Source organism: Cryptotermes secundus, unplaced genomic scaffold (assembly GCF_002891405.2).
Source record: "Cryptotermes secundus unplaced genomic scaffold, Csec_1.0 scaffold779, whole genome shotgun sequence".
NCBI lineage: Eukaryota > Metazoa > Arthropoda > Insecta > Blattodea > Kalotermitidae > Cryptotermes > Cryptotermes secundus.
Window position 1 is genome coordinate 1913798 of NW_019737096.1, and position 25392 is coordinate 1939189.

Genomic DNA, 25392 nt, shown 5'->3' on the forward strand with positions numbered 1-25392 from the left:
TCTTCTTTGGGTGTTCTCCAAACGTAAACTCCATCTGATGCAGGGAACAGCGTGAAGGATAACTCATCTGACCATATCATGCATACATCTCAAGTTGTCTGATGTTCAAGTTTTATAGTCATAACACCATAGTTTAAGCATCTGAGCATTGCTTTTAGTAGTCAGAAATTTAACAGTTGCAGAATTACTGTTTATAATGGATTTGTGAAGCTCATGTTTGACAGTTTTTGTAGAAACAGGTTCTTCAAGATGAATTTTTTTTTTTTGCTGTCACTCCTGCTGCAGTAGTTCTGTGATTTTTCAAAGTAGGCCTTCTCAGTATACAACAGTCTCTTTCTGTCAGTGATGATTTTTGCCCACTGTTGCTCTTTGCCTATAATGCCTTCCCATGATTCGTGTATGGCTACCTGACCTTAGAAACTTTTGCTCTCAATATGCCTAATAATGTGGCAGAGTTTATCACAGATGCCCCAGCAAAATGCGCACCAATTATCTGTCCTCTTTCAAAATTGGACAAGGCTCCCATTTTCTGATTCTTCCACATTGACTGTCACTGACATAGGCTGCACCATAGCTCAAACCGTTATTATTATCATTATTATTATTAGAGGGGGTGGGTTTCCCCATGCACTTAGACCAGTTATTGGTCCATTGTGCGTTCCCCTTTAATTTCTACTGTCGCCATACCCTACCGGTACTGGTGCGTGCTATCAGCCCCGTTCAGCCAACGAGGTCAGCCCTCGGTACCTGATATTTCACCCATCTACCAGAGGCACTGGAAACTACTTGGGTGGGAAATGTGTTGCCTAATTTTACTTAGAGGTCTCCTAGAGACATGAGAATCTTTTACGTGCCGTAAATCTACGACACGGGACCCACGGCTTAAAGTCCCTCCTGGAGGACTTGTTCCCTGAATTTTTCTGCCCTTAAAAATTCCACAACCTCCGCCGGGTTTGAACCCGCATACCTTGAGTCATGAGGTGGGAACGTTACCCCTAGACTACGGAGGCCGCTTAGCTCAAGCCGTTAGTCACTGGCTTTCCACCGAGGTTCGATCCGGGGTCTGATCAAGTGGGATTTGTGGTGGACAAAGTGGCGCTGGGGCGAGTTTTCTCCAAGTACTCTGGTTTCCCCTGTCAATCTTCATTCCACCAAATTCTCCATCATAATTACCTGCGGCAGGCTACAATAGGCCAATCAGTGGCTGCTGTGCCGAGTGGACCCAGTTGGACTCCACCCCCCACTAAACGAATTAAAAAAAAATAATTTTTAAAACATGAACTTACATGAGCACTACAGAGTGTAAACAGATGGAAGAGATCATTCACTGTTGCCAAATGAAGTTCTTTCAATGTAGCCAACACAAATTTTATTCCTCAGTCTCTTAGTGTTTGCATAATTTTGTCAATCCCCTGTGTATATGTAAATACCTTCTTTGCAACTAATGTGGCCAGCCTGCTTATATCAGAGTCGTGCCAAATTTTTATAGCAATATGGAATTTAACCAGAGTGTGTTTTGAGAGTATGATATAGGTTCTGGTCATTTTGTCCTATAAAGAATACCTAGTACTTGAGTTGCCTAATTTATCAGCCCTGGGAAGGTTTCTTAATAACGCTCATTGAAGTATTTTTAGGAATCCATTATAACGTAAACTTGTCATATAGTGTAGGGTATCTTAAACATATGAAGGTGCCTAGTCAACTGGGATATTCCGCTTTTAATCACCTAGTCTATTTGGATACTCATGACTGAATGAGTTTCTGCCTCGTACTTGTTTTTATTCTGGTAGGCAACGTTATGTTAGATTGACAACAAAGGGAAAAGCTATCCCTGTAATAGGCTGTGAGGCCCATAGGGTTGTTGGACTTTGAGGCTTGCACATTTTGTAGAGTGGGCTCTCAGGTGGCGGTGAGGTTGTCAGCCTTATGTGCCAGGTGCCCTTTACCCCCAGGAAGATTCCTGGTACTCATTTCTAGTTGAGGCTGGGTTGACTCCAGGGTGATAGTGTGATTGAAGGATTAGGTCAATTGAAAAGTCCAGTGATCATAATGGGAGTCAAACCTGTTACAGTCCAGCTCGTAGCATAGCGCTTCAACCAACTACGCCACCGTGTGCCCCCAGATTGACAACTAAGGACAGAAATATTTGTTCATATTCTAATTTTAAGTCTAGAGTTGCTGGTACTGCAAATTCTAAAAGTGAACAGACTTTCATGATTGGGTACAGTACACCCTAACAATATTGAATGTTACAGAAGTGATATGATACATTGCTATGCTGTTATAAAAAATAAAAGTTGATAATCCCTGTGTTTTATTTTCATCTTGAATCAATATATTATCACTTATTGATTCCATTGTTTCTGATCTTCATACATTTCCATCCACTTATCCTTTCCATGATGCTCCTCTGCCATCATTGCCCTCTGCAAGCAGTCTGACCAATATGTAGGATTTGTGGTTCAGACAGTAGAGTTATATCGTCCGAGATATAATGCCAAGTTAATTCATTGTTTTATATGACTGCAAAGCTGTGCTTTATTGTGAATAAATATAGAAGGTATTTGAAAGTAATGTACAGAGGAGAATATTTGGTTCTAAGAGGGATGAACTGACAGGAAAATGGAGAAAATTTCATAACAGGGACCTTCATAATTTCTACTCTCCTTACAGATTTTCAAGGGTATTTCAGTCAAAGCATAGTGAAGACAGTGGTCTGAAAATATGGCACACATGAAAGGAACAGATTATTGTGGAGGAAACAACATGGAAACATGCCACTTGAAAGAACTGATACGTAGACTGAAGGATAAGTTTAAAATGGATGTTAGGTAAGCAGGTTGTGATGATGTGAACTGAGTCCAGGGATGCTCATTTGTAATGAAACTTCTTGAGTTTCTTAATAACTAAGAATTTCTCAAACTGGTTGTGAAATTTTCCTGCACTAGGAAGTGAATTGAAAGGTACAGTACTGTTTAGTGATGAAATTGGGTAATTTATCTGTAATATAGATTAAATTGTTCGTGAAGTTGGTTGGTTATGATGCAACTTTGTATCTCTCCTTATGTTTAATCTTGGACACTACTGAAAGGGTTTAGATTAAATGAGGTATTAGTCATCTTCAAAAAATACTGGGTAATTTCAATATTGATCTACTTGAAACTCAAACTGAAGTTTTGGACAGATGGTTGATCGTACAGAAATTCGGCACATAAGAGACACAGTGTCAGCAAATTATATTTGAAGCATGTTTCTATATGCTGAATATTTAACAAAATATGAGGAAAACATTTTTACTGTGTAATGGGGTATCTCTAGCGCCATCATTTTTACAACCTTTGTTTTATTGGCTGCCTGCTATAAATGAACAACTAGAGCTATGCAAACACCTCAAGGAAGCACATGAAAATTAGGTGTGCTTCAAATTCGGTCAGGCCTATGTCTTTCCATATGTCCTAAAAGCAAATTTTAACAATTTGATAAATTTACTCGGGGAGTGGAGTGCATTTTACTCTTCCAGTCTCTAGATATGCAAAGTATAGTTGGTTGAGGCACTATTCTACAGGCCGAAAGGTAGCAGGTTTGATTCCCAATGAAGTAATTTGGTTTTCGAACTGACCTAATCCTTCCAGCTGCACTATATCCCTGGGGTCGACTCAGCCTCTAACAAAATGAGTACTAGGAATCTACTTGGGGCTAAAGGATGGCCGGTGTGTAAGGCTGACTACCTCACTGCCATCTATGAGCCGATTGTCTAGGAAATGTGGGAGCTTCGACATCTCTCAAACTATGGGCCTCCATGGCCTGTTACAAGGATAGCCTTGCCTTTTTTTAATAACTTCTCAGCATGGACCATGTAGAAGACACCGTTCAGTGTTGTACTCCAGTACATATGGTTTGCGAAGGTGTAACTTGATAATGGCTGTTGCTTATTAAGAATGTGTTGCCTAGCAATTGTCATTTCATTGTTTCAGGGTCGTTGCCCATTATCACAAATGTAATGAATGACAAGTAATAGAGGCCTGGGACCATCAGTATCTATTTATATTGTCATCAGTTGTGAATGTATGTTCCTAACGTATGAGAATAGGTCTCCGTACTTCTCTTCAGTATGTCTGTTCACTTCTGAAAGGGCTAAAAAAATTGACGCTAAGACAGATAATGTTTTTGAAGTGTTGACTGGTCTGGAATTTGTTGCTTGCAGTACTTTTCCAAAAAGGATCAAAATTCAAGCATTAGGAGTTTAAACCAGAGGACATTCATGGCCACCATTCAGTTGCATATATCCTTGAAGAATTCGTTTAGTGAGGTCAAAGACTGCTGCATCTCTGTTTAAAGCACTTGCTTCTTTGAAGAACTCAGTTGCTTGTTCTTTGTATATAGTGTGTTTCATACATGTTGCTCCAAATCTGATTTCATGGAACACCCAGTAATTTTGCTGCAAGCCAGATATATTACGAATACTGAAGGAATCGTCTATTTTTACCCACAAATGTAACTTTGACGCCAGAGAGGATGCAACCAGTGCCATGATGGCATCGACTCTCAAATTTGAACTTAACTCATTGAACTGCTCATACAAAACTAAAATCACTTTCAAAAATTTCAGGACAAAAACGCAGGTTGTTAAGGGTGTACGAGTATCTTTGGTGATAGGGCAGGGGATTTTAACTGCAATACAAAGAAAACCTTTCGAATCCTTAGAAAAATCCCCAACGCACAGGTCACGCTAATGAGTGGAATTACTTGTGAGTTGTAGTGTACTTTGCTTCGCAAGAGAGATATTTCCTTCCAGATTTCTGCGTCGCAGAAAAAGTCTTTTGAAAGGGTAGAGGAGACAATTAATAGGGTATTTAACCAAAATACACACAAGAAATGTAGACACCTTCCAGTTTAAAATGCAAGTAAAGAGAAATATCACGAAATATCCAGTTTTATGTAACGTGCCGAGAAATATGTAGGAAATGCCAAAATATGTGAAAGGTCGTAGATAAGATTCGGCTGTAGCAATGCTAGTGCTGCAGTTTTTGGAGATTATTACTTTTTGAGCATGTAAATAGTAAGAAATAAAATGTGTGTTTATATAAGAATCCTAGCTCTAATTATGAGGAACTGTGTATTATGATTTTTGGGTCAGCCGAAGTAAGACATGCACAGAGTTCGGGCATGTAATTCTGTGGAGAAGCTCAAGGAAACTAGGATATGTTCGTTGCTATAATAACTAACAACAAGATTGATGACATATAATTAATTTTATTTACATGGATACTTTAATTAGAAGAATAAAGTCCTTTTGTACACTCAATGAACAGGTTTCATAAAACACTTATCATAACAAATGACTTTATTTTGTAGTATTACTGATCGAAGTTGTGGTTTATTCCTTTACAACTTATGCAAACCGACATCCTTGGTTGGTTCTTGAGTGAGATCTGTGTCCTCCAGTCTGCAGCGTCAGGGTCTAACTGAATTACAAATCCTTCCTACATAACGAATGGTGAACTTTCTACCACTTCATACACAGGAATGCGTTACTACAGTTTCCTAAATTAACTGTTATTATAATTAATTGGCCGCCTCTGTGGTGTAGTAGTCAAGAGTTCTTGGCTACAGATCCAGAGGTCCGGGTTCGATTCCCGGCACTACCAGATTTTCTGAGAAGTAGTGTGTCAGCCTTGTGAGGATAACTGAGGAGCTACATGAATAGAAAAGTAGCGGCTCTGGTCTAGAAAACCGATATTAACGGCCATGGGAATTCGTTGCGCTTACCACGCGACACCCTCTATCAGCTGAAGTTGGCACTAACTTCGTCGACCAGCAGAGGTCACTCGGTCGGTATAGTTCGCTTGCGGACTAAAACCACAGAGTTAGTTTTGTTTTGTATTATAATTAATCTGATGGGTCTTTAATGGAATTTAACCATTCTATTTAGAGGCCAATGATCAATGTGTATACGTCAGAATACGAACCACGGCCGACCCGTGAACCTTTGGCTGACCGGATGATTTCAGTTACATGTTTATCATTGAAGTTGAACCATATTGCCCCATATGTACTCTAGTCTAGTTACAGGAGGACAGTACAGAGTAAATTATCTCGTTATAAGAGGTACAGCGGTTACTGCAATCTGTCGTCCAGTTCCTTTGTCCTTAAACGTAATGTAAAGAAATCTATATGTACTTTCATGGTTTTATGTAGAATCTAACAGTTTCCAGTAAACAATATGTGAACAGATGTGTGTAGTGTACAGTACACCAGTACACTGAAATTAAAATTATATCCTTATAACGATATAAAGACGTTGTATTCAGTAGTGACTGTATACAAAGTGTGGCCAGATTCAGCTATCCAAGGCAATCGTCGACACTTGTCATTAAGGCTTAGATGTTAAACAACTCCAATTCTAACTTCTGGCCAATGTATGAGTGCACAGTGCTGTAACAGAAGAACACCCTTTCGACGTTAATCCTGGAACTTTTGTGTCTGTACGCAAGAACCGCCCCTCTCAGACATCCTGGCTAAAGTTCTGCAATTGTCACGAACTTCCGTGTGCTCAGGTTACTCCGACAGCGATGTAGAGGAAGAGTGACAGTAGTACCAGAGCAGCAAGAATTGCACCCATAATTCTGTCGGTACTGGACCTGAGGGTGAGTGCGGGCATGCTGGTGCCTGTCCGAGCAATGACATGGTTGAGATGTCACCGTATTTTTTCGACCGTTCAGCACACACTCCTCTGCTGTTCCTGAAAAGACAAGTTATTCAGGGAATGTAATGTTGACATTTCTCTAGACAGCCGAGAATTAAGAATGGAGGATCAACTGGAAATTTTTTTAATAAAGTCAAGCGACTAGACTGTGAGAAACGAATTTAACTGCTCGAGGATAGGGTCGAGTTTTTGGTTCTTGTGATGGCGGTGATGAACATTCGAACGGAAGAATATTTATGGTGCAACTGAATAACAGTCGGCTTCTGAACTGAGACTGTACTATGCCGAGTCAGTTTCACAGTACAGAACACGGCGCTTCTTCGTGACTAAACGTGGCAGCATATACGCAGTTATAGCCAGCTCTTTTGGTGGAAGATTAGTATGAGGGGTGAGCCATAGAAACCGGCCCTCGCACTGCGACCTTCAATGATCAATTGTGCTTCCCCTTTGGATTAACCCTTTATTAATCTTACACTTCGAATGAAGTGTAGGACTTTATTTATGGGGGCGTTATAAAAGTCACTTGGTTCCATGAAGAATTGACCCAGGTTTGGTGGGAGATAGCCATTTCAGTTCGCGTGTACCACATCACTCTCGACTCAATCCGGAATCGAACCAATATGCTTGCGAGTATTTCAGTCCGGTAATTTAGTTTGAAGGATGTTAATCCAATTCTGCAAATTCCACTTGCACCATTTTACGGACAGCAAAAGCGTTCAATTCGATTACTCGGCGGGTTATTGTTGTAACTCAGCGCGGGAAAGTAACGTTACACAGCGATGGTTGTCTGCCTGTGATTGTGTGGAAGCAGCATGGCTTCCTCTTGTCTTGACTCACTCCCGTACAAAATTTAAATCCTGACAAAACAATTGCACAAAGAACAGCTTAGCTAAAGTTTTTTCACTCAAAGCATATTATACGTAAGCCTTTCATGATAACAATACTTGTAGATAAGGCAGTTATTAATGTAGTTATAACGGGACCCTGTCTGCTGCAATTTCACTCTCGCTATTACTTAAACCAGTCTAATTAGATTTGACACAGGGACCTTCAGTAAAAGTGTCAGTGCGACCCGGCTTGGTATAGCGAACGCTCTAGGCTTATATTCGGGAAGCGATCGATTTGAATTTCGTCTATCCTGACTGAGATATTCGGGGTTTTCTTCAGATCTGTCAGACAAAATCCGGGATGCTACCTCGGTTAGAACATGACCGTTTCCTTCCAAATATTTTAAATTCATTAATCATCCCGACATTCGTCCCTACACAGTTCACACATTGAATTCGTAAATACAAATAATAATAATAATAATAATAGTCATTGCATATACGTAATTTATACAAAGGTCATATTTAAAATTATATGATTTTCTCAGAATAGATTCCTTTTACAGAAACAAACACTCCTTGGCCTGTAGTCCGCAAACGACTATACCGACCAAGCGACCGCCGCTTTTCGGCGAAGTTAATGCCAACTTTAGCGGATAGAGGGCGTTGCGTGGTCAGTGCAACGGATCGCCACGACCTCTGCCTCTTTACTCCCGGGGAGACCGCTCCCTGTACCCATTGGATAGGAGACTGGCTGGGTCCCAGAACCTGTCTAGACGTCGTGGAGAAAGGAAAATTCTTGACTCTACCGAGACTTGAACTCCGATCCCTTGGCCGCCGAGTCCGTAGCCACTCGCTATACCGACTACGCTGTGAGCTATCCCGGCTTCCTTATAAGATATTTTACATGACATGAAATGTAGCAACAACTCTAATTTTAAACAATTTTTGATTCGGTGAATATTTAACAAAATGCGAAGAGAAGTATTTTCTGACCATGCAGCGTGATAATGTCTGTAATATGATTACCGTCGCACCTCGGCTTCCGGTGTACGTAAATCAGCACCAAGATGGTTAAGATACACACTAGAAGACGTTTGGAATAATTATACTGTAAAGTGGAATACGCATTCGCTTTCATTGCACAGTATAGATGTCTCCTTGAAGAAAGCATAGGCGAACACCACTGGAAGTCTGAGACAGTTGGCACAACTGCAATTATGGGTAACCTATATACTCTACGAGAATGAGTATAAAATTTGTGATTTGTACCTCAGTCTGTCAGTCGCCGGTCCCCACCGTTGCGGCCTGGTTCGTGTGGTTTTCTGGTGAACAAAATGGCACTGGGGCAGGCTTTCTCCGAGTACTTCCATTTCCCTTGACAATTCTCATTCCAACAACTGCTACATATTCATTTGTTATCCTACCACCGACGTTGCATAGTCTTGACACCGAGAGCGTCGTTAAATAACAACCAGAAAGAAACTGTGATTTGTTAGCTCCGCATATTGCGTCAACATGGTCGAAGGAAACGAATTTGTGAGCTCAGCAAGGCAACTATGTAGATTATTGCACTCTGGGATGTGATGCCTTGTACTATGGTAGATACGCGTGTGCACCCTGCTGCACACGCCTGCAGATAGGCAACAGGTTGCACTGAAACGTTACTTTTCTTGTTTGTGCGGTTTGTACTTTAGTTTGTTTATTTATTATGTAGCATGTAGACCCGTTGCTAAGTAATGACGCTGTAAAGAACGCCCGTTGCTAGGCAACAGATTCCTAACAAACACCAATGGATTAAATGGGAAGCGGTGTCTTTACTATAGTGCTGTGTAGGAAAGTGAAGAGCTGGTTGGTGAGTTAGTGAGTTAGTCAGAGAACTGAAGTTCAGTCGTGAGCTGTTGTTACTAGAAGTTGGTAGCTGAGGCACAGGGATAGTTCGGGAATCCAGAGTAAGGGTAACGTCCGCCGTTGGAAGCCGTTACCGAACAACGACTAGTGAAGACACAGCGGGCTGAAAGACTTAGTGCGTGCTGTAGCGAAGTGGAGAGTCCGTGAATTAGCGTTAGTGCTATAGCTACTTGTGGTTACGATCTGTAAGTGGTCAGTAAATCCGATTACCAATCCAAACCCCGTCAATAGTCACTCACACACATGGCAATAATTTGGTTCCTTCGTGTATTTTATTTTCGTTCATGTTTTTTTTTTCTTGGCACTACAGCCCCAGTGGGCTTACACATTCGGTAGGACTCCTTGGGCATGTGATCAGCTCGTCGCAAGGCCTCTACCTGTAGACAAACACAGAAAAACGCACACAAACATCAATGCCCTGAGTGGGATTCGAACCCACGATCCCGGCTTCCGAGCGAGCGAAGACAGTGCATGCCTTAGACCGCTCGGCTACCGTGACCGGCTTCTGTTTTGTTTAGGATACGAAATTATAGGCCGTCACATACCGGAAGGCAGTAATCTGGAAATAAATTTGTTTTAAGCCACATTGCTTATTTATATGGAGCATTTTCATTTCTTTTAATCTTCTATACGTAGTCTTCAGATGTACTGTGCTAATAAATATATCATAAGTAAATATCTGTCCTATGTACTAGAACAGTTCTTTGGAACTTTAGCATGACATCTGTGGAATGTCTGAACTCACCTGATTTCGATTTGAAACCTGACGGCGGGCTGTATCGCCGACACACGCGGGCCGTCTCTAACCGGTTCAGGTTCACGGGCGTCTTCCTGCAGGTACAGTGCCATTCGCACACGGCTTGCTTGAAGTACCTACGGAACCTGTGGACGAGAGCAGATTTCATGTCGCCTGTTGCTAAGCGTTTGGCTTGCTCGTATGAGTAACGCGAGGGAAGGACTGAGGAAAGCAGCGAAGAAATATTCCGCAGGAGCTTGTAAATTCGAGTAAAAACACTCACCTTGTTTTGAACCCTCATAGTATCTAGCGCTCTGGCATTGAGGTCGACTCAACCTCTAACAGAAATGAATACCAGGAATCTTCTTGTGGCTAAAGGGCGGCCGGCGCGTTAGTCTGACAACCTCACCGCCATATGTGAGCCGATTTTCAACAGAAAATGTGGGAACCTCGACGTCTCACAACCCTGTGGGACTCCACGGCCTTTTACAGGGCTAGCTTTACCATTTTTATACCATTTAGCTTATTATAGCTTCCGGTGGTGGGTTGATGCATGAAAAATGAATTAGACAGGAACTGGCTGGAATCATGGCCCATTCGCGGCGCTTTCACGGAATTAGCCCAACGTGACTGAGGAAAATCACGAAAACTCAGGATATTCGGTGCCCCGACCGAGCTTCGAACAGAGTACTTCCTAAATACGACTTTAGAATATTACCCCTCTCATAACTCCGGTGGTTGATTTGTTCAGGTTTCATAAACTTCTGTGTCTATACATATGCAAGAAGCAGCGGCTTTCTGGGCGAAGGGAATTTTATGAAACTTTGTATTGTTTTTTTTAGATTGGCGTAATAAACCTATAATATTGTATAGTTGTTTCATAATCAGCCTTATACCTGCCCGTTACACATAACGTAATAATGTTAATTATTCTACTATTCCACGTCATATAGTTTAGGTATCGGTAGCGCTGTAAAGTTAGGAGCGGGGATAGCCAGTCCGTATAGCGACTGGCTACGGGCTGGACGGCCGAAGGGTCGGAGTTCAGGTTCAAGAATTTTATCTTCTCCACGTCGTCCAGATTGGCTTTGGAGCCCACCGGATCTCCTAGCCAATGGGTACAGAGGGCTCTTTCCCCGGGGGTAAAGCGGCCCGGGGCGTGAAGTTGACCACTCACCTCCAGCTAGTGCCGAGGTCAAGAAAATGTGGATCTATACATCCACTCCCCCATACGTCTTCATGGCGCATAGTGCTTAATTAGTTAAGCACAGGGACTTTACCTTTAGCGCTGTAAAGTGAAGTGATCAACAAAGAAAGCAGGCAACAGAGGGCATGGCAATACAGAGAGATCTGCTTTTATTACGAAATATGGAGACAGATCTGAAAGGGCGAAATGAATAGCATGATGTCCATATTCATACATTTTGTTATTGCACTGCGGCCACTTCTGGCCTATTGTACCAGCCCCAGATGATAGGTGAGGGTGATTGTGGAGCAATTGGTGGAATGAAGATTGGCAGGGGAAACCGAAGTACTCGGAGAAAACCTGCCCCAGCTCCACTTTGTCCACCACAAGTCCCACTTGACCAGACCCGGGATCGAACCTGGGCCGCCGAAGTGGGAAGCCAGCGACTAACTGCTTGAGCCATGGCGCGGCCTCTAGTCATACATACTTGCAGCACTTTCCTGTGATTCAGTACAAAGTGATTATGTAGGTGGGCATTGTGCTAACCGGACGACCGAAGCTAAATTTCTGCCAGGATCTTTTAACCATTGCCGTGTTCAGAATGAATCTGGAGCCTACACAATTAGCTACTGGTACCGGTGGCTAATATCCTGAAAAATAAAAGACGGCTGCAGCTCAAAACTAATCACTTACCTCCAAGGATAAAAGACGAATGCATGAAGCTTTATTTTTAAGCTCTCTATACGCCTTCATGATGTAGTGCTTAAGTCATTGTGCTCATGACCATGTTTTTACGTCGCATCCCACCGGGACGGTTTCTGCACAGCGTACGAATTTGTGTAGAGATTTTGCTTGAAATCAATTGGCGATAGCTGCATGTATGCTCTGTTAATTGGACTTACATTTCCTGAACTTAACACTCAAAATAAGCTCATTAATTCATGGAATACGAATCCGATGAAAGTAATCAATGGCAAGTTGTTAATCATTCGCAGATTTTAATTCTGGTAGTGTCCATATTGACAAGGGCTGTGATGGAGTTCTGTGCTGTAAGGGTATGATTTATATATCATGTCATGCAGCCGCTTTTACGACTGGTAGTGTCTGGAGGAAAACTGATCTAGTTAAATCTGTTTCTTAAGTAAACTATTAAATATATTGGGCAGATGTAGACCAAAATAAATGTCGCCCTTCTACTTTCAGCGTAGGAATTCAATCCATATTTATTCGGCGTATTTTTTGTAGTGCCTGAGTTGAAATACGCGGATGGACGGACAGAACTTGGCTCTTGCACCGATGCCCATACTTGCTCCCTGTGACGATGAAGGAGATAGTCAGCTCCTATTATTCAAATCATGTGAGCTCTGCAGCTGAACCAAGGTTAAGAATGCCGCAGCTCAGGCGTGTAGTCGCCGGATTCTCAACGCGGAAACCCTGGTTCAATCTCGTAGTAGTCGAAATGGCACATAAGCATGTTTTTTTTTCCGGCCAATCAGGCTTTCACTTATGTTTCATAGACAGTGTACCGGTCATTCCTTTCTTGGATCGAACCGGAATCAAGTCTGTTTTAGAATGAACACGCTCTACTACTTGTTTCGAATAACCCCTGGCTCCACACGAACCCTTCTAAATTATTCCGAGGAGAAAACTTACCACGTCACTTGTGATCTTGGTCTATATTTGTCCGGATGTACGTTCGGTACGCACAGTACTGTTGAGACTCTGGAGTTCTGTACATGAAATGGGCAGCTTTGGTCAGAACACGGCCGCGCCATAGCTCAAGCGGTTAGTCGCTGGCTTCACACCGCGGCGGCCCGGGTTCGAGCCCGGGTGTGGTCAAGTGGGATTTGTGGTTGACAAAGTGGCGTTGTGGCAGGTTTCCTCCGAGTACTTCGATTTCCCCTGCCAATCTTCTTTCCACCAAATTCTCCATCATCATAAGCATCCCGGGGCAAGCTACAGTAGGCCAATCAGTGGCCGCCGTGTCGAGTCGATCCAGTTGGACTCCAGCCCCCACTAATCGAATTAAAAAAAAATTAATTTAATTTGTTAGAACATCTGATATTTCAGGACTAGGTCAATCACCGCAAGTGAAATCTCTTAGCTTCAGATATACATAATTTGGGACAGTCGCACAACAAATAATCAAAAAGAAACAAAATAGACGTTACTGTGTCAACATTTATTTTTATTAGTTGTTTGTGGTAACGCTACATGTTTCGACCGTTTTCTTTGGTCATCTTCAGGCGTACACGAATATAACTTAGCTTCTGAATTGCGTCATTAATCAGTATGAATTCATATTTTATCTGTATGATTATTCTGTATTGGCAATTAATTTTAAAATGCAGTTCAAATATGGTTAAAACTAGGCATTAAATTTGATATTAAATGAATAAAAATTAAAATTAAAATTAAAATGGCTATCAATGTATTTATAGCCAATATTACAAATTCCATTTGAGCCTTGTGCCTGCCATGTGTACTGTTTGTTGTTCCACCACGGTAGTGATATTGCGCTGCGGGTTGTCTGCTTGCTGGGATCTTTTTTTCAGAATACGTGTATAGGTCGTGTTCGTTCTTTTTTTGCCCTTCCTATTAAATGTGTGAGCCGGTCACGGTAGCCGAGCGGTCTGAGGCATGCACTGTCTTCGCTTTCTCGGAAGCCGGGATCGTGGGTTCGAATCCCACTCAGGGCATGGATGTTTGTGTGTGTTTTTCTGTGTTTGTGTACAGGTAGAGGCCTTGCGACGAACTGATCACTCGCCCAAGGAGTCCTACCGAATGCGTATGATCTAGGAAAACCGAAGTGAACGGAGAAGTTCAGGGAGGTAGGCCTAGGCCCACTGGGGCTGTAGTGCCAAGGAAAAAAAAAATTAAATGTGTGAAGGCTGAACACGTTGTTCGGGGTATCCCACTCGGATTGTTCATGCGTGAACTGGGATGTTCGAATTTGATGTTATATATCCCCGTGGTGCTGTAGCTGTTCTGTCTGACACACAATAGGATGCATACCATAAAATATTAGCTTCTGTTCTCAATCAACCAATGCAACTGGCATTACAGTTAGTCTGAGTTTTCGCAACAACTACATTGAATATTAAAAAAACAAACTCCGTGGCCTGTAGTTCGCAAGCGAACTATACCGGACAAGCGACCGCCGCTTGTCGGCGAAGTTAGTGCCAACCTTTGCGGATAGAGGGTGTCACATGGTCAGCGCAACGGATCCCCACGGTTGTTAATCTCGGATTTCTAGGCTGGAACCGCTGTTTCCTTGAAATAGCTCCTCAATTTTCCTCACGAGGCTGAATGGACTCCTTTCCACACCCATTACTCTCTCAGAAAAACTGGTAGCACCGGGAATCGAACCCGGATCCCTGGATCTGTAGTCAGGAACTCTGACCACTAGACCACAGAGGCAGTCACTACATCGACTAGTAGCGCAAATAATTAAAATAGCAATGTTCCTCTGTTATCTAAAGAAATCTGCACTGACAGTGAACTGTGACTCTAAGTGTGACTTGTTCAAAATTTCACCTTCCTACCTCTATTCCTTCTTTCACGCTAGTACCCAATCCCATTCAGACGCCCTGTGAACTCATGTTTTTCGATTAGCTAGACGGCGGTCTCTAAACCGAATTCCCGTTCTTGGAGCTTAATGTGTTTCATAAAGAACTTAACGTAGGATTCCGAAAGAGTTAAATGAATCAAGGAAAAAACGGTTGCAGCCCTATTTGTCTATCAGGGAAGTCCATATTATGGGCTGTTACAAGGGCGCATTTGAAGTCACAGTCTCATATCCACAGACCACCTCCGTGGTCTAGTGGTCAGAGTTCCTGGCTACAGATCCAGAGGTCCCGGATTCGATTCCCGGCGCTGCCAGGTTTTCTGAGAAGTAGTGGTTCTGGAACGGGGTCTACTTAGCCTCGTGAGGATAATTGAGGAGCTACTTCAAAGAAAAAGCGGCTCCGGTCTAGAAAACCGAGATTAACGGCCGTGGGGATCCGTTTCGCTTACCACGCGACACCCTCTATCTGCTAAAGTTGGCATTAACTTCGCCTACAAGCGGCGGTCGCTCGGTCGGTATAGTTCACTTGTGGACTAAAGCCACGGAGTTTGTTTTATCTCACCTCCACTCCCATATCCGTTGTGGCGCTTCTCATACCTGGCGTTCATCCAGTAGTAGATGAGCGGGTTCACCATGGTGTTGGACATGGCGAGCCAGTAGAAGCCCAAGTACAGATGTTGCACATATCTGCTGTATGCGAGCGAACGGTTGTGATGCGTGTAAATGAAATAGGCGTGGTACGGCAGCCAGCAGACGGCGAATATGGACACGATAATGATGAACATGCGCACCACCTGCCGCATAAACGTAAGGTGAACTGACGCCATGGCACTTGTAAATAGCATCCACCTTAATTAATTAATTTATTATGATGGGGTGAAACTGTGTCTACTTAGTACTTCGGCCACTGTTTGGTCTATTGTACCAGCCCCGGATGATAGATGCTGAGTGTGGAGCAGTCGGTGTCAGGGGAAACTGAAGTACTTGGATAATACCTGCTCTAGTGTCACTTTGTCCACCACAAATCCCACATGACCTGACCTTGGCTCGAACCCGGACCACCGCTGTGGGAATCCGGCGACTAACCTCACGGCCATTAGCATCCACCTTATATAAAGGTTTAATATTTGCAGCTTTCACGGCCGCTAAAACTGACAAAGTCTTTTTGGGTTATCAGCCGTGTGAATTATTTCAAAATTACCGACGTTTCATGAATCATCCCTGTCCCCATCGGACCCTGATGGTGGGGGACGGAGATGGTCCTTGAAACGTCGGTAATAGTAAGCCAAGTGGCACTGCTGGTAGCCCGAGAAGAGGGTTCTCACCTTCCTTTTGGAACGGATGGAGTCCACCTGCCGTTGAGTCAGCTCTCCGATGGAGCGGCTGCCCCACAACTCACGGCCCATGGCGCTGTAGCACGCTACCATGGCCGCCATTGGTGCCACGTACGTCGCCAGCAGCAGAACCACATTGTACCTGTGAACACTTACACGTATTTGGTATCCGTGCCGGCGGAAGAGAGGATTTGGTGCCCCCTGAAAACTCGGGTAAAATGTTTGTATATTGTGTAAGATTTGAGGTTTTCAAGGCGGTGACTGAAGAATGCCGTCTTCTGAGATGTTTCGGCGTGTATATCTTGTGTGAATCGACGTTTCGGAGGAGCGTATCGCCTCCATTTTTTTCTTCTAGTCTGAAGATGGAGGCGTTATGTTCCTCCGAAACGTCGGTTCACAGAAGATCTACACGGCGCCACATCCCACAAAAGGGTATTCTTTATTGTTTGCATATTATTTTATTCAATATCACTGCACCAACTTCAGAAGTGGTGCTATTACTCGTACGTATGAGCATGTAACTGGCCGGTCAGGGTAGCCGAGCGGTCTAAGGCATGCACTGCCTTCGCTCGAATCCTACTGAGGGTATGGATGTTTGTGTGCTTTTTTCTGTGTTTGTGTACAGGTATAGGCCTTGCGACGAGCTGATAACCCGCTCAAGGAGTCCTACCGAATGTGTAAGATCTAGAAAAACCGAAGTGAACGGAGAATTCCATGGAGGTAGGCCTAAGCCCACTGGGGCTGTAGTGCCAAGGGGAAAAAAATGAACATGTAACTACTCGCGTAACAAACTTTGACAGGAAAGAGCCTTGGATATCTGCTACTTGGAATATTAGGAATCAGATCGGAGGAACAGATTCTGTAACGTACGTTCAACTACGTCACTGATGCGGACGGACAGACAGGCGAATGTGACATGGCTAATATATTTCATAACACTTATGCGAAAGACGCCTAATACTTAATAAAGTCTTCTAATTTTTCAGTGCTAGTTCATTAATTAATTCCTTCTAAAATATCTGCTTCTTACAAGCGTTCCCATAAAATCGTGGTATTTTTTTTTCCTGTGGCGCTACAGCCCCAATTTGGGCCTGGGTCTACCTCCATGAAACTCTCCGTTTCACTTCGGTTCACTAGATCTTACACATTCGGTAGGACTCCTTGGGCGAGTGATCAGCTCGTCGCAAGGCCTCTACCTGTAGACAGACACAGAAAAACGCACACAAACATCCATGCCCTGAGTGGGATTCGAACCCACGATCTCGGTTTCCGAGCGAGCGAAGACAGTACATGCCTTAGACCGCTCGGCTACCGTGACTGGCATAAAAGGGTGGTATAGCTGTAGGAAACTAGACTTTTATTCTGGAGGTGGTCAGTTCGAATCTCAGCAGCGACATCGGATATTCTGATTGAGAATTTTCTAGGTGTTCCTCAGTCACCGTCATCAAATTTGGGAAGGGTACCGTGATTAGTTCAAACCAGTTTCATTCCAAATCCCTTTGAATTCACTGTTCATCAATCATTCTCTCATCCGATACTGCATGGTCATTAAATAACCAACTAAGTAAAGAAGTTACAGGCATCCACTGGCATAGATGCTTTTTAATATCATCTCTTATCCTCACCAAGCGGTTTAAAAGAATAACTGAGAAACTTTTCACCCGTAGTGACAAGGTAAGCTATCAAACCATGAACAGAAGAGGTGTAAACTTTAATATTTTCCCTACCGTTGTCGTACGAATGTACTTCAGTAGAGAAAATTTCCTTCTTTGGCTCATAGCTTTTGGTTGACTCTCTTTTTTTATCCTGAGAATAGAGTAAATTGGCTCCATGTACGTGAAACACGAACTGAAGCACCAATCAGCTGGCTGGAGGTACTTCAAACATTCAATTGCTATGCATAGTATGATGAGATGTGGCTATCTTTTTGTCCATCTACCAGCGTGGTACATCGTAGATTTATTTATTTATTTATAGTTCACTTCCCTACGTTATCGGTGATTCGTTGAATAGTTAGATGATAGTGAATGACGAGTTGGAAAAAGGTGGAAGGAACTGATCGTGTACTAGTTTAAGGTACGAGCATTTTCTTAGAGGTCGTGAGGAAACCAAGAGAAATATCAGTCCAGCATAGTCGGTATGCTGGCCGAGATTCGAACCGGTCGCCTTCCGAATGAAAGTTAGCTTACTCGGTGATTGAATCTCAGAGCCACTTGACGGAACTTGATGAAACTTGGCGTTGGGAGTCATTTCAATTTTCTTCGAATGTAATTTTTGTAAAATAGAATTTTGATAGAAATGTAGAAATCAAAAGGAAATGAAAAAAAATACCCCATTTTATATGAGTTCTTCGAAAAATAAAATGCGCCATGTTCTTTTAATATATTAGGTTCCTCGCTTACGCTACGTGGGAGTTACAGTCTCTTTTAATCAGTTCCATGAAAAAATAAAGACGTTATGTTGGTGAGGAAACAAAACTGAAACTCGGCAAGTCTGTCTCTTAGTTATGCATATATTCATACACAGGGTGTTAAAAAATGGCTGCATGCTTTAAAGGTGTTCATAACTTATGTAACGTGTAAAAGAATCCCAGTCACGTGTAGAGAGGTTTTGGATTGGATGATTGGATTTATTGACACCTTATACACACCAATCAGAATTATAGGTAATACAGCACTATCGCTGATCTACACAATTTACAGTCCACTGTTGCACACACACACAAGTGTCCTCAGTCTTCACTAGTCGTATTCTGGCAACGGATTTATGACAGTCTCACTGTCACTTCAGCACATTATGAAATCTTATTTGTACAACCTAATTCCTTTTTTTGCCATTTCTTCTAAATTATTCTGCCAACTGCAAACTCCGGAAACTCCCTCAATTCTCTGTTACAATTGCCAACTGTCTCGTTAGCATCTCTTTAGAATTCAGAATTATCTTCGCAGAGCTCAACGCTCGACTGCTCACTCCTGACTCCCTCAATTCTAATTCTTTGCTGCAATTGCCAACACCGGAACTCAACTGAATTCTCTGCTGTAAAGATGTGTTTACCGCCCAGTTGCGCAGTAACGAGGGTGGCGCGGAAATATAGAGAACGCCTCTTGCAACACCTCTTCTATTGTTGCGTGACATCACAGCATACGTGATGCGTTCCTCTGTTGCGTGTGTACGGGCCATTACCTAGCACCGGCTGTTTCTCTGCCTGCACAGTACTTGCTTTAAGCAAATACGCCATAATAAAATCTAGAAACCAATTCCTGATGAGATAAGGGCGAAGTTCTTGTGACCTCCACAGAAGATGCTTTATGTAGATCCCACGCATTTCAACATGTCTATGCACACTTTCTGGGCCCGTCAGCGGGCAATATTAAGCTGCAAGACCTTTAACAGAAGGAATACAACCGGCTGCTTAAAACATTCTTATACCGCTGAAACGTCCTTAGTTTTCCTGTTTCGGAGACATGTGCACCAACCTCAGCCGTGAACACAAAGACTTATCTGGCGATGCTGTAGTCATGGTTTTACTGCGGCCTCTTATTCTACACGTATATGCATACCAGACCCCAGAGTTTCTATGCTGATGTTTCATTTCTTAACTAAATCGATTTATTTGGGAAGGTTACATTTCCTCTGTAGCGCCTATTTTAGCTCACATCAGTTTAATAGTTTGCAATACTGATAAAGGCCGATCAGAGTGGCCGCGCAATCTAGGGCATGAACTGTCTTCGCCTGCTCGAACACTAGGATCTTGGGTTCGAATCCCACTCGAGGCATGGATGTCTGTGTGCGTTTATTCTGTTTGTGTTTTCCTATGTATAGATAGGGGGTCTTGCGACGGGCTGGTCACTCGTCCAAGGAGTCCTACTGACTGTAAATAATTATGAAACTGAAGAAGAGGCCAAGGCCCAACAAAGGGCTCTACAGCCGTAATGATAAAGTAAATGTATCCTTGTGCTTAATTAACTAAACACCAAGCCATGAAGACGTATGGGGAGTGGAGGTATGACTCCATCGTTCTTGACATCGACATTAGGTGGAGGTGAATGGTCAGCTTCACACACCTGCCGCTATATTCCCGAGGAGAGAGCCCCTGGTACCCACTGGATGTGACTGGACTGGAATGGATGGGCCCCACAGCCGGTCTGGACTCCTTGTTTACGTAAAGAAACGTGGAAGTCGTGTCCCACCCCTCTCATGCCACAGCTGCATGCCATGTCTCTGAACATGGGTGACAACGCTGTTTCTTGAGGCAGGCATTATTTTTAAAATCCTTTACATTCTGCTCTCACTTACACATAGTCCAACGTGGAAATCAAGGGTTGTCCGTCTGGCCACACCAGTATACAGGCTGTTCGGATCTTTCCGCTATATCTGAAACAAACATATATTCATGTATAGCAAATTTCCACATTTGTATTGCATTCTCCTTTCATCTACGTCTGGAGGGCTATGCTAGAGCACGCTCTAAGAGCTCTAAGAGCCAGCACGTCCGCGCCATAGCTCAAGCGGTTAGTCGCTGGTTTCCCACCGCGTCGGCCAGGGTTCGAGCCCGGATCTGGTCAAGTGGATTTTGTGGTGGACAAAGTTCCGCTGGGGCAGGTTTTCTCCGAATACTTCGGTTTCCTCTGCCAATCTTCATTCCTCCAAATTATCCATTAACATAATCACTCGGGACAGGTACAATAGGCCAATCAGTGGCCGATGTGCGGAGTGGACCCAGCTGGACTCCACCCCCCACTATGATAATTAAAAAAAAAAGGAGCCGTCGCTCTACGTCGAGAGAATCCAATCGATTCGAGCCAGAGCGAAATAACATTCCGAAATTTTTATTATCTCTTTTGTAACAGAAAACTTAAGAACCGCGAGATATTTTTAGAACAAATTCTTTACGATGCATTGAGTGCCACGAGAAAAATACCCAGATGATTTAATGAGTATTTAAGCAGTGTGATCATTTTTCGCAAGCACCGACTCAAAACAGGACGAAGCAAAGCTTAATCGACAACGAACCAACTGTTGCAGTTCTAGTAAGATGATATTCTTCTATGTTGTTTCAGCAGGTGTAAGATGAGGTTATCTAAAAACCGAAACGTACCAAACGACTCGTCAGAATTTCCGGTTAATGGAGCGTGGTAGTACTAATGCTTGTGGACGGGATCGGACACAAAAATTTTCAAATAATTTCACGTTTCGGCTTGAAATCGGCCACGCATGATACTCTACATATGCTAAGGCGCGAATATTGCAAGTGTTACATCTTTGAACATGTTAAATTCTGTTCAAGAGGGTATGGCATTCATTGCAAAATATTCTGAAAACAAGGTCTTTGAATGTGATCACATATAAGTCGAAATTCCTATGACCTACATATTGGACTGGGATTAGGTAGGTGTGTTGCGTTTGGTGGAAGTGCCTGTATAAGGTAAAAGCTACCTCTGTAACAGGCCGTGGAGGCCCGTAAGGTTGTGAGAAATCGAGGTTCCCACATCTTCTAGACAATCGGTTCACTGATGGCGGTGAGGTTGTCAGCCTTTCGCACCGGCTGCCTTTACCCCCAGGAAGATTCCTGGTACTCATTTCTGTTAGAGGCTGAGTCGATTCCAGGGCAAAAGTGCGGCTGGAAGGATTAGGTCAATTGAAAAAATACAATGACATCATCAGGAATCGAACCCGTGACCTTCCTGCCTTAACCAGCTACGCTACCGCGTGCGCCGGAAGTGCCTGCCACTTTGTATAAATTATAGTTATGAAGTGAGGGATATTGTGGCCTTAAATTGATTAGACTTTTTTTTCACATATCAGCAATACGTAAGCTCCTGCTAGTGACATGCAACGTACCACAGCGCCGACATCTGAGCCAACATCGATGTGGATATCGGCGGGTTACGCGTCGGAGTCGATTTACATATATATATGATCCGGTTTCTCCATCTTATTCTAAAACTTATTTGACAAACTAATAGAACTCGATCCCGAAACATCTGTGACGGTAAAGGCTCTTCCTACTTTTTCTACTCCTCCTGTGCATGCACTTCTGCATTCTCAACCGCGAAGTTCCTCTAAATATTGTTTATGATACACGACAGTGTATTAGTTGCTATATGTTAATATTGTTTGTAACTTTGTAACGACCCTGTAAGTATTTTTTTATTACTAGTGGGGTGTGACTAAGCCCCTTGTACTGCGGCCATTTCTGGCCTCTTGTACCAGCCCCAGATAATAGGTGATGGTGATTGTGGAGCAAGTGGTGGAATGAAGATTGGCAGGGGAAGCCGAAGTACTCGGAGAAAACCTGCCCCAGCGCCACTTTGTTCACCACAAATCCACTTGATCAGACCCGTGATGGAACTCGGGCCGCCGCGGTGGAAGCCAGCGACTAACCGCTTGAGCTATGGCGCGGCCCACTCTGTAAGTAGTTAGTTAGTTATTGGAGAGGGTGGGTTTCCCCATGCACCGCGACCAGTTTGTTCTATTGTGCTTCCCTCTATGATATTCTACCAGTCTCTGTACCCTACCGATATTGGTGTGTACCATCAGTCCCGACCGAGCAAGCGAGTTCGGCCTCTACTTGCTTGGCGGTATCTATAATGCTTCCCCCCTCTATCAGAGGCGTTAGAGACTATTGTTGGGCGGGAAACGTCCTTGAATTTGGCTCAGTGACCTCCTTTGGAGATCTGAAGTTCTTTTACGTGCCGTAAAGCTACGACACGAGACACACGGCTTAAAGTCCCTCCCTGAAGACTTGTTCCCTGAAATTTTCCGCCCTTAAAAATTCCACGACCTCCGCCGGGTTTGAACCCGCGTACCACGAGTCATGAAGTGGGAACGTTACCTCTAGACTACGGAGGCCGCTTCAATCTGTAAGTAACTCCCACTCTATGGCGTCGAATGATTATTGACACTGAACAATGAATTGGACAGAGTGCTAAAGAAACTCTTTTGACCAAAAATAATGCATTATACCGGCAATTGCACAGAGGAATTGAGTAAAACCATGAAAACATCAGTCGGGATAGCCAATATCCAGGCTGAAATTCGAACCCCTGGTCTCCGGAGTGCATTTCTGAAACATTGCCGTTCACGCCAACCTGCTCGGATGGGTTTCCGTTGCAACTCGTTATGTAGTTGTGGCAGGTTAACATACACGAAGTCAGCGTGTAATTATGAGCCTTCAAACTGAATGTAATCTTCCTTCGACTTCCGTATGCCACAGGAACAGGAGCTCCTGCCAGTTTCATCATCATTACTCGTATTTTTGCAGCACATCACATGATCACTTCGGTATACATGTCGATTTTTACTTTTATATAGAACCGGTTTCTCCGTCCTATTCAGAAATGTAGCCATATTCGACAAAGCATTCTGGGCTGCGACGGTAAAGAGTTTGTTGACTTATATTTTGTTCCTCCTGTTATGTCTGCGCTTGCGTTCATACATGAGACTGTTCAGTCAAGTAATATTAAGCACTCCATGTGTTGCTTTGTAGTGGATCGGTTGACATAGGATTAGGTAAGGATTAGGTTAGTTTAGTGTAGGTAAAATGTAAATCTATCCCTGTAACAGGCCGTAACTTTACATAAGGTTTCTGTGGATTTATTTGTGACTAAATATGATTACGCCGATCACACAGGCCGCGCGGTCTAAGGCATGAACTTTCTTCGCCCGCTCGGACACTGGGATCGTGGGTTCGAATCCCATTCGAGGCATGGATGCCAATGTGCCTTTATTCTGTGTGTAGGTAGCGGCTTTGCGACGGGCTGATCCCCTGTCCAAGGAGTCCTACCGTCTGTGTCTAGATTAAGAAACTGAAAAATCGGCCAAGACCCGCAAGGGCTGTAGACCCAATGGTAGACAGACAGATAGAAATGTGATTACATGTTAATGTTCACATGCTCTTGTATCATTACATTATCATGGTTGTCTTCGTAACATTTTTCATGACAACGTTCGAAACCACATCCTTATGCCATTCTAGTAGTGAATTTTCGTTTTTCATTGGCCTATTCGGCAATCCGTATCTTGTCCGAAGCCTTTTTTTGTTGGGTGGATTGGATTTCATTTCGAAAGGGAAAACTGTCAGTGTGAGTATATTTCTTCCCGTGAAACCGAAATGGGAAGAAAATCGATAGGAGAGGATGAGGCAAAACAGTTTTGTGTCCTGTGGTCTCAAGTCCATATAAAACTTCGTTTGGTCAACTCAGTGACGAAAGTAAAGACATCTACTGCAGTGGAACACGCACATTTTTCTAAGGCGTATTTTGCAAACAAAATGTTGGTCTTGAAGTTGTCGGTCTCTGTAACCACAACTATGAGAACCTCAGATCTAATTATTGCCCTTGATACGCAACTATGGCAGCTACAAGTTTTCTGTATGCCTACGAGCAAGCAGCTCATCATAATTAGAGATCTGAAGTTTTATCTTCTCAGATGCGACGCTGTGTAGTTTGATAGAAGTTTGCCGACGTTTCATAGGAACGTACTGTCTCCATCTACAGAATTGAAGATCAGACAGTCTTAGGTTCTAGGTTCGAATCTGGATCCATAAATCTCCTATATTGAATGTGGTTTTAATGGTTTTCCTCAGTATGTTCAGGAAAGTACATTAAAATATGCCAGACCCTTTATACCTCATCCTTCGAATTCATCATCCAGAAGTCATCGTCGCATTCTACGTCACAGAACTCATGCAGTTGAGAAAACATCGCTTATTAAGTCAAGAATAATTCAATTTATAATTTTTATGTCCAAAATTTTAAAAAAGAAAATAAAGAAAATGTTCGCCATCCGTGCTTCTTATCTCGTCAGTTTACAAGATGCTGATCACAGTGGCCGCGCCGTCTGAGGTATAAACTGTCTTCGCTCGCTCGGAAGCTGGGCTCCTGGGTTCGAATCCCATTCAAGTCATGGATGTCTGTATTGTGTGCGTTTATTCTGTGTGTAAATAGCGGTCTTGCGACGGGCTGATCTCCCGTTCCAGGAGTCCTATCGACCCCTTCCGACCCCTACCGACCATATATACGATGAAGAAGCTGAAAAAGCGGCCAAGGCCCCGATGGGGATGTAGAGCAATAATAATAATAATAATAATAATAATAATAATAATAATAATGTGACATGTTGC

The 25392-nt window shown here is 43.2% G+C and overlaps 1 protein-coding gene across 3 annotated transcripts in view; it reads right to left on the reverse strand.

The window, feature by feature from the left end:
- Nucleotides 1-5837: 5837 nt before the first annotated feature.
- Nucleotides 5838-25392, reverse strand: part of LOC111870195 (tachykinin-like peptides receptor 86C) — a 53716-nt gene continuing 34161 nt past the window's right edge. For all 3 annotated transcript variants that reach the window (XM_023862282.2, XM_033753709.1, XM_033753708.1), the window contains 5 exons: nt 20565-20642; nt 16260-16410; nt 15532-15728; nt 10190-10326; nt 5838-6742 (listed from right to left, as the gene is read on the reverse strand). In XM_023862282.2, the coding sequence (XP_023718050.1) occupies nt 6519-6742; nt 10190-10326; nt 15532-15728; nt 16260-16410; nt 20565-20642 (787 nt within the window). In that variant the 3' untranslated portion in view covers nt 5838-6518. The remainder of the gene's footprint in view (nt 6743-10189; nt 10327-15531; nt 15729-16259; nt 16411-20564; nt 20643-25392) is intronic.